The sequence below is a fragment of the Camelus dromedarius genome, chromosome 10 (assembly GCF_036321535.1).
Source record: "Camelus dromedarius isolate mCamDro1 chromosome 10, mCamDro1.pat, whole genome shotgun sequence".
Lineage (NCBI taxonomy): Eukaryota > Metazoa > Chordata > Mammalia > Artiodactyla > Camelidae > Camelus > Camelus dromedarius.
The window spans coordinates 7,775,722-7,786,029 of NC_087445.1; the positions used below are offsets into that span (position 1 = coordinate 7,775,722).

At 49.6% G+C, this 10,308-nt stretch overlaps 1 protein-coding gene across 1 annotated transcript; it reads right to left on the reverse strand.

The window, feature by feature from the left end:
* Window positions 1-574: 574 nt before the first annotated feature.
* On the reverse strand, window positions 575-7,280 carry SPINK4 (serine peptidase inhibitor Kazal type 4). The gene is made up of 4 exons (XM_031447229.2): window positions 7,220-7,280; window positions 3,327-3,367; window positions 2,359-2,471; window positions 575-799 (listed from the first exon to the last, which is right to left on the reverse strand). The coding sequence occupies exons 1-4, from the start codon at window positions 7,278-7,280 to the stop codon at window positions 754-756; spliced, it is 261 nt and encodes an 86-aa protein (XP_031303089.1). The 3' UTR covers window positions 575-753.
* Window positions 7,281-10,308: the final 3,028 nt, after the last annotated feature.

A 10,308-nucleotide genomic window follows, 5' to 3' on the forward strand; every position in this document is an offset into this window, starting at 1 on the left:
CCATGTGAAACTGCTACTACCTGTCCAGGCCCCTCTCCACACTCTTTCCCCTCATCACCACTATCAAGAGGCTCCTCCTATAAAATTTGGCCAAGAGAGCGGGTATTTGACACGGGCTGAGATCTCTGTCTATGGTAGGATTTCTGGATGCTGTGTGTTCCTGTCGGCCACTGTGTGAGTGCATGTATGCTGTGTGTGCCTGAGGTTATGTCTAATATCGACATATTTAACAAGCGGTCGGAGTGGATATTGACCAAAAGAGCAGAGCAGGGTCTGGAAGTTATCCTGCTGTGGGTAGCCAGGATGCAGGGAGACACTCAAGGGCTTGGGAGAGCACCTGTTTTCAACAGTTACGGTCCTAGTTCAATATTTTAATAAGCAGTTCATGTGCACCACGTACACTGCCTGAGTATCAGCCAGGAGGGTGAGACAGGAGTGCTGGTCAGAGTCCTGGGGACAGGGGCTGGCCTTTCAGAGCCCTGACCCCTTCAAGAAGGCAGAAGATGTGTGGGACCTCTAGGGGAATGTGTGGCAGGGTTGAGATGCAGAGATGGAGAGTACATCAGATTCAGAGTAAGGAGGACAGGGCAAAACTCTCCCTCCCCTCCCACCCCAGCCACCTCCCCTGGGTCCCCAAAGACACTGACCCACTTGGCGGGGTTGGGCTGGATCTTTTATTTCATGTCATATCATCTCCACGCCCACCACCATTCTCCAGCCTGAAGCTTCTTGGCTTAAGGAGCTCCTGTGTGGTCAGCACTGGCCATCCTTCACGATCTGGATGTCCTGTTTGGTGTTTCTAGGATCACAGCAGACAAAGACGAGGCCACCTCCTCAGGAACTGTCACATACCCTCCAGGAACCCCAGCCCAGTCCATTCAGATGCCCTGCTGACTTCTGCCCACCCACCCAGTGTACAGTGCAGGGCAGGCCCCAGGGGTCCCTGGCACATCCTTCAATAGCTTTTCCCTCTGTACACCCTCCCCCAGGGAGGTTTCAGCTTCATGGGCTTTCAACCACCTCTGTGGGCTGATGGCTGCAAATCTGTCTCTGGCCTGGACCTCTGTCTTGAACTCTACTTTTTCCCTCCCTCTGGGATGTCCTGGAGGCTCGACCATCCACAAACATCATTGCCCCACAGCCCTGCTACACACCCCTGCTCCTCTCCCCTTATGGCACCACCAGCCACTCAAGCCTACAAGTTAGAAACCAGCATGTTGCTCTTGCTTCCTCCCTGCCCCGGCCACATCCAGTCTCACAGCCTGTCAATTCTACGCCCAATCATGATCTTTTTCTACATTAGGGCAGTGTCTTGCTGCTCTCCTGCCTCTCTGTCGAGAGTGTTGCAGCTTCCAAAGACTTTCTTCTCTTCCATGATCTTACTTGGCTCTGGTCAGCTCAAGGTCTTATTAAGGAAGAAATGAAACCAAATAGAAGAGCTGAGGTACCAGGGTCATGTCCTGGCCCTGCTCACTCTAGACTCATCTCTTACTTCCCCCCTTTATCCTTTAAACTTAATGCTCTAGCATATCCAATTTCTTACATTTCCTCAAATATAAAAATTTTCACTTTCTCTATCTTTCCAAACTTATTTCTCTTGGAATTACCTTCCCTTTTCCCTAGCTAATTTCTTTTCTTTACGGTTTTTGCTTGTGTGTGTGTGTGTGTGTGTGTGAGTGTGCGTGCATGCGTGCGCACATGCGTTTTTAATGGAGATATCAGGGATTGAACCCAGGACCTCATGCATACTAAGCATGTACCCCACCGCTGAGCTATACCCTCCCCTCTGCCAAGCTAATTTCTACTTATTCCTCAGGGCTGAGCTGAGGTGTCACCTCCTCTGGGAAGCCTTCCCTGCCCTTGCCCTTTGCCTGGCACCCACGGTGCCCTGTGCTCCCTGACCTGAGCCTTTGGCATCTGTGCTGCAGTTGGCTGACCTTCAGCTTGGCTTCCCCGTAGGCTGACGGTTTGCCCCAGGAGGCCAGTAATGCTGCCTAGCTTATTCTGCCCTATTGTATCCCCAGTGCCCAGCACATAGTTGGTGTTCAAAAAATAATTGCTGGCTGGAGGAATAAATGAACAAATTACCTAGTCAGTCGGGGGCAGAGCAAGGAAAAGAACCCAGGGTTTCTGCCCCAACCCCCAGCCACCCACCAGTGGGCTTTCTTTTTTTGGAATCGTATGCCTTCTTTTGAATTATACTTGTGCTCATTCTGTTATGGGGAAACGTTGGAGCTCTCTTCCCAGCCCAAGTGTGAAGGAAAGAAGAGGCGGTCAAGTCTTGCTCCTTTCAGACTCGTGTGCACCATAGATGGAGCCCGCCCAAGCAGGCCGAGGGGAAGGTGGGGGTGGACTTACATCCGGAGCAAGCAGAGCTTGCATTCATTGTCATACGTGACCCCGTCAGTGCCGCAGACCGGGTTGTATGTCAGGGGACATTTAGGAGGCTCTGCCATGTGCTCACAGAGTGGCTGTGGAAGAGAGGAAGAGAGCGATGGAGGGAGGGCACTCAGGGATTCCGAGGCAGAGAAGAGGGATCTAGGGGTTCTGCTTAGAGCCGGGGGGGCTCCAGGGAGGAGCCAGATTCAAGAAGGCCCCAGTGTGGGTCCAAAGAGCATGAAACCAACCAAGGCCTCTTGGCATGTTTGTGTGTGTGTGCATGACTGTGTGTGTGGCTGTGGCCGTGGGTGTGTACATAAGTGTGTACCATATCTGCTGAGCCTGAGTATGCGGGCCTCCAGGTGTGTGCCTGTGTCTGTGGGCTCATACGCTCCTTCCAGGGTCCAGCTAGAAGCTCTGCCGCTGGTCCTATTGAGGACCCAGGGAGACAGAACCACCCATCATTCCTGGGAGGCCCCTCCTCTCTGGGGGCTGCAGAACTCACCCTGGCCCGCATGACCTACCAGGCCCCTGGTGTGAGAAGGCTGGAGAAACAGGACTTCATTGAGGCTCAGTCTGAAAGGGTTTCAGGCAGCCCTGTGGTCAGGGAAAGAAGTGGGCCAGGACTGTGATCAGGGCCTGGGGTAGGGCCTAGGAGAGGGAGGCGGCGCCATGCAGCAGTGATGGTCCCAGGCCCCAGAGACCTGAGTTCTGCATTGATTAGCGGTGCAAACTTTGGCGAAGGGGCTGGGCCTGCCTGGAAGGGCTAACCTGGGGAGCATGCAGGCTCGGGAGGCTACCCTGGCTGCTGTGGAAGCACCGATGATATATGAGCAGGAATGTAAAGAAGAAAAACCCTGGTTTCACACCACAGATGAGGGGGTCCCCTCTGTAGCGGGGAAGGCCGAACAGCAGCCTTGGGGCTAGAATTGCAATAGCCCCCTTACCAGTCTTGAGAAAACGGGCTTTTCTGCCGACACTGGTCCTTCTGAAAGGCAAAGAAGAAAGTATTAGATGATTTCGGCTCTAGGCTCTGGGTCCAGGGGTTCTGAGGACTGCTTCTTCAGGGACTTGCCCCAGCCACTACCCAGTCTGGGATTTCTCAAGGGAAAGCAGTGCACTCAAGCGACCTTGTATTACAAGAACCGAGACAGAAAGCCTCGAGTTTGGGAGATGAAAATCCAGGCTGTTCCATATTAATCAGATCCCACTGGGATTGTTATGTTCCACCATCATCATCATCATCATCATCATCATCATCATCATCATCATCATCATGATAATAATATAGTAATAAGGCTACTGTGTATCCCAGGCATTGACAACACATGATCTTGACTACTCGTCACGTCTCCCTGACCCTATGTAACAGGGAGGAGAGGAGGCAGTAGTGGATGAGTGGTCCACTCCCCAGATCCCACCTGCAGGACTGAGGCACTCATTTCCTCAGCTGTCAGGAGTATTAGCTGCTCACATCGCGTCCCTTCCTAGGAATCGCCCTCAGAAGACAGGGCTGCTTTGCCCAAGGTCACATTCCCTACCTGGGAACAGCCCATATCCGATGTCAGGTTAATGTGGGTACAACGATCTGAACTCCTTGTTGCTCTTCAGAACAATGCTCAGGGGCCACCCCCGCTCCACTGCATCACAGTTCCCCTCACCCCTCACAGGTGTTGCCCCCTGAGCACTCCCTGGTAAACTGCTTACAGATCCCAGAGTCGGTTTCCCAGGTAAGGTGACCGACCTATGAAAGAAGCTCAGAGGTAAAGCAGCACACCAGCAGAGCTGGGATTTGCACACATTCACTCCACAGCCTGCTCATCCCACACACAGTTGTGCCCCATGGCCTCTCGAGGTCTGGATGAACTGCCTATAGAACATGAGCAAAGTGTGATGGGAATGGTGAGCATGATGGGTGGATGAGGGAACGGGAGCCACAGGTGTCAGGAAAGGTGTCTGTGTAAATTGGAGAAGGGCAGGCTGCTCCCTGAAGTCTCTCAAGGGCTGTTCTGGGGCCAAAGGAGAGATGAGCTCTTCTCCACCTCACAGGGCAGAGCCCATCTGCACAAGGAGGCTACAAAGAGGTAGGTGTGGGCTCCAGAGTTTTCTCTCAGTGGGAGCTACACCTTAATGAAGGAGGCTGTCTCCAGAAGTGGAGAGTTCTCCACCCCCGAAGGCGTGCAAGGCTCTGTGGTTTTAGCTTCTCCTGGAGATGTTATTACAAGAGATTGCCAAGGTAGAGGGGAGAAGAGAACAAGGATTGACTTCTAGTGTCCTGTTTAAGCGTCAACTTGCAAATCTAGCTTTGTCACCACCCTGCTCAAAACCGTCCCATGTCACAATTACCCAAACTGGAAATTACCCAAATGTCCTTCAACAGGCAAATGGGTATACAGTGATACACATGTACAACAGGATACAACTCAGCAATAAAAATGAGCAAACATGCAGCAACATGGCTGAATCTCAAAACCACACTGAACCAAAGAATTCAGACACAAAAGAATGCATACCGTGTTTCATCTATGTGACATTCTAGAGCGTGAAAAGTAATCTATGGCAGGAAGAAGTCAGAGCTGTGGTTGCCTCTGGGGGTGGGGTGGGGGCAGGGACTGACCAGCATGAGGGAAATTTCTGGAGTGATGGAAATGTTCTGTATCTTGATAGGGGTCTGGGTTACACAGGTCGTCAAAACTCATTGAGTAAGATTCATTGAATGATAAGATTTGCGCATTTTGTGGGATGTAACTGTTGGGGGTGGGGGACGGACGAAAGCATTAAAAAATGTAAAGCCCTTCCATGGCTCCCTGTCATGAACACTAAGCCCCTTCATCTTATATTTAGGGTCCCTCATGAGCTGATCCCAAACTTCCCCCTGGGCTCTTCCTAGGACACCTCTCCATGCCCCCACACCCCAACTATTCCTCTCTGCTCACTCTTCCAGAACAGGCTCTGTGTTGACCTGTGCTGGTCCCTCTGCCTGAAATGTCCTTACTCCCCTTCTCCTATTAACTCATACCCTCTTGAAAGCCAGGCTTACACACAGACTCCCACAAAGCCTTCCCTAATGTTCTCAGGGTTTCCTGAGCAGGCCTGGACTTGGGCTTCCATTTCAGTCCAGCTGCTATAACTGAATTAGCATAAACTGGGTGGCTTGTAATCAACAAATATTTGTTTCTCATGGTTCTGGAGACTGGAAGTCCAAGATCATGGCGTTGGCAAATTTGGTGTCTGGAAAGAACCCCCTTCTTGGTTTGTAGCTGTTGCCTGCTCACTGTGTGCTTGCCAGGTGGGAGGGGCGGGGGAGCGCTCTGGGGCCTCTTTTATAAGGGCACTAGTCCCATTCACGAGGGCTCTGACCTTATGGGATAATCACCTCCCAAAATTTCCACTTCCCAATACCAACACCTTGGGATTTGGGATTCCAACACATGAATTTTGGGGGCCACAAACATTCAGACCATAGCAGCTTCTCTTCCACCACCATGTGCTATCCCACTCACTGGGTCACTCCTGCCTCCCTACGGACCTGCGTGCCTTGGGGCTGCTTTGTCCCTGCCCCCATGTAGCAGTGCCCCACCAAGAGTGAGTGTTCAGGATTTGACCACTTAAGTGCGTGGGGGGAAGGAGGAGTTCAGAACCCTGTGGTGTCAGAGTTCCTTCCTGGATGACGTGGGGGAAAATTACATTTACCCGCAAGGTTGCCCTTGGCCTTGGTCCAAGGTCTATTCTCAACACAGCAACCAGAGCAATCCTTTTTAACACATAACTCTGTTCACAAACCTACAGTGCCTCCCATTTCACTAGAAGAAAAGCTAAGTTCTCATGTCAGTCTTCAAGGCCTGACCCATTATAGTTCCCAGTTGCCTGTATCATATATTCTCTTATCACTTGGCACCCCAACCCTGACTCACTTTCAGCCCCACTGGCTTCCTTGTTGTACCTCAAACACCCCAGACGTGCTCCTAACTCAGGGCCTGTGTACTGCCTATTCCCTCTGCCTGAAACCCTCTTCTCCCAGACACCCACATGGCTTACTCCCCTGCCTCCTTCAAGCTTTGCTTGAACCACCTCTGATAGAACTCCCCTGATTTAACTTTGCAACCCTCCCAATCCCCATCACCCTGCCCAATATTTTTCCTTAGCCTTCAACACCTTCTAACATACTGTTTAACATACATTGCACCTATTTTGTTTATTGTCAATTCCTCTCCTTCCTACCCCATTGGATTTAAGATCCATCAGGGCAGTTCTTTTTCTGTTTTGATCACTGTTGCGTTTTAAGGGCTCATAACAATGCCTGATGCACAGCAGGTGCGAGATTGCAGAAATGCCCCAGGCCCTGAGGAGGCCCCACTCCAGCAGCATGTGTCCAGCCCAGGGTGAGGGCTCCCATGTGTTCACATGGCTACCCTCAGGCCCACAACCACAGCCTGACAGAGCAGATGGGAGCTCAGAGGACCCAGACCAGGTTTTCTCCGGCACCCACCACCCTGCATCCAGCAGACTTGCCTATCTTCCTGCAGACAGGCCTGCTCCTTTCTGCCTCCCCGATCTCTAGCCCAGTAGTTGCCCACTGTAGCTTTGAACTAGAACAACCTCCTCCTACTTTATAGCTGGAGACCCCCAGAGGGGAGGGGACTTTTGTAATTCTAGGCCAGAGTTAGCATTTGAACTCTAGCATTGAACAGGTGTCTTTTCTCCTAGCCCAGGGTGCAGAAAGAAGGTACATGCAGAAAACCAAGGCCTCCCAGGGTGTTCCAGACCCCTGCCTCTTGCCCCCACCCCAAGCTCACCTACCAACACCAAACCACAGAGAATCCAGGCTTTACCCACTCACCCCTGTCCACAATGAAAAGGGCAGCCAAGGCCAGGGTAACTACCCACAGGCGGACAGCCATGCTGATCCTGGACTGCAGTGGCTTGAGCTGGCTGGGGCCTGGGCCAGGGAAGCTGTTTATAGTGCCGATGCCCACCCTTATCTTATCTGGGGCCAGATGGAGAGGCGGAGAGTGTCACCCAGAGGTAATATCCGCACTCTGGCTTCCAGAAAGGGCTTGCTCTCAGCAGAGCCTGTGGTGGCCTGGGGCTGGGCTGTGGCTGGCAGATTTTGGAAGTGAGGAAAGGTCTGGACAACTTGCAAAGCTGACTCCAGTCCAAGGACTGGAGCAAGAGGGAGAGGGAAATTGAAGTAGAAAGAGAAAAGCAGAGAGAAACTAAGTCGGAGAGAGACAGAGAGATCAAAAAGAAAACAAACCAAAAAGCAACTGGATACAATTTAGAGAAAAAAGCAACTGGAAGGTGGTCAGAGGCAGAGACAAGGGGCTGGAATCATGGGCTCGTTTGCCAATGATGCCACTCACCAACTCTGTGACCTCAGAAAAGCCACTTTCCTTAACTGGACCTCAGTTTACCCATCACAAAGTGGGGATAATAATTCTGGCTTTGTCTCCCTCCTAGCGCTGCTGTGAAGATGTGAGTGAGGATAGCAGATGGGAAAACATTTTGCAGAATATGAAATGAGGTATAAATGTAAATAGAAATTTACTTTTCATTTATTTTTATTTATTTGTACCACATAGAGGGCAAAACTGACAGGAAAAAAAGGCAAAATAAAGATATAACAAAGAAGATGCCTTTGTGCTTTGCATGTATTCTATGTCCATTTACATTACATTTTTTCTTTTTTGGGGGGGGTGGGGAGGTAATTAGGTTTATTTATTTATTTATTTTAGTGGGGGTACTGGGGATTGAACCTAGGACCTCCTGCATGCTAAGCATTGATCTACCTCTGAGCAACACCCTCTCTCCCTATATTTACATTTAAATGGGTTAAATACAAATAAGATTCTGTTCAAGAAAAATCAATACCCAAAAGTCCCCCTACTTACACTATATATATATATGAATAAGATATTTGTTTATCTGCTTTCAAAGAATTTCTGATTTATAAAAAGAATAATAAAATTATATTTACATATGCATTTCTCTAATTCATTTAGATTAGTGATTTTCAGCTCCATCTGCAGACTAAATTTCCCTGGGGAGAATTTTAAACTGCAGGTGCTGACCCTTACTCTGAAATATTTGAATTAAAGTTCTAGTGTTGTTGTTGTTTTTTGACCTTTTTACTTCGAACGATTTCAAGACTACAGATGCATTGTAAAAACAGTTAAGTGGGAAGGATTCTTGTTCAAGAATAGCCCCTTTGCGGGCTGCAGGCAGTCACCCCTAGAGACTGATAGAAGCCCCAGATCTACAGCCAAGCCCAGCCTGAGGTCCATGACTCAGCTTCAAGATCCTCTTGCCCCTTCTCAGGAATGACTCTGAGGCAGGTGGCAGGTGGCAGGTGGCAGGCGGTAAGCGGCAGGTGGCAGGTGACCTTCCATTGGAGCTGGGCAGAACAAATATTTACCTGTCCTAAGGCAAGAGCGTCATCTCATAAAGGAAGAGGAACTTTAAAGGTCATCTATGTCCTGTTTCCTATCTTCTACTCAGGCCTTCCTGCAGCAGCCCCCCAAGAAGTCACTCATCCTCCAGGGATGGGGAGCAGTTTCATTGCTGGATTTTTTTTTTAAGGTCTCAGTTTTTAAATTAAATTATTTTTAATTGATGTACAATATTATATAAGTTTCAGGTGTACAATGTAGTGATTCACAATTTTTAAATTCTCTGTTCCAATTATAGTTATTATAAAATATTGGTTATATTCCCTGTGTTGTACAATGTATCCTCACAGCTTATTTATTTTTTATACATAGTAGTTTGTACCTCAGTTCCCTTCTCGTATCTTGCCCCTCCCCTCTTCCCTCTCTCCACTGGTAACCACTAGTTTATTCCCTCTGTGAGTCTGTTTCTGTTTTGCTATATTCACTAGTTTGTTTTATTTTTTAGATTCCACATATAAATGATTTCATGCAGTATTTGTCTTTACTGCTGGACAGTTTTGAACAGAGTCCTTCCTCGCACAAGAAGTCTGCTTCCTTGAGACTCCTTGGTGCAGGTCCTGGCTTTGTCTCTAGCCTCTTGCACCTGCATGAAATCCAGATGAGCACCTCTAGGCTGAACAGGTCCAGACCCCAACCCTTGCATATGATGAAACTCCTGGGCCTCTCTACATGTCTCACCTGGTCCCCAAGTCTCCCTGCCAGTGTCCCAGGTTAGAGTGAGAAGGAGACAGGGGAGCAAAGGAACTTGTCACCTCCTTTGTTTTGGACATTAGACCTCTATGAATGTGCCAGGAATAGCTGCTGATGGTTCTAGCTGCTTCAAGGAACCAGACAGCTTGAGTACTGTATCCTTCAAAGTCAAGGGCAGCCTATAGGGTTCCGAGCCCACCTACCGCCACCCGCTGCCCAAGGTCTCTGTCCTCAAACAAACAACCTTCCAGATTCACTCACAGTAACAAACTTCCTAATCTGTCCTTCAACCAAAGCGTGAGCCTGACTCCTAAATCCAACTGCTATTGGGCAGCACCCCATGGGTGTCAGTATATCCAAATAAACCTCATTCATTAATTCAGAATTCATTCATTCATTCAACAAGAGTTTAATGAGTAGCTAGGTGCCCAGCTCCATGCTGAGTGTTTGGATACAGCAGGGAATAAGTCAGACAGTTCCTGCCCTCAAGGAACTTGTGGTTAAGTGGGTGATTGGTGCTAAATGAGCAGCAGAACTGTATCATCATCACTGGGATAAGTCCCATGACTGAGACACACTCAGTGATTTAGGAGGCTCCAAGACTGACCCATCCATCTGGGAAGTCAGTGAAGGCCCGGGGGTTGTGGGCAGGGCAGGCTGCGGCAGAGAGGAACAGTGTTGCGGGCAGAGGAAACAACGTGTGAGAGAGCTGTGGCAGGACGAACCTCTGCACGTCCAGGGACCCCAGAGGCCAAGGTGGCTAAAGTGAGGGCAGTGAGTGGACAGGGGC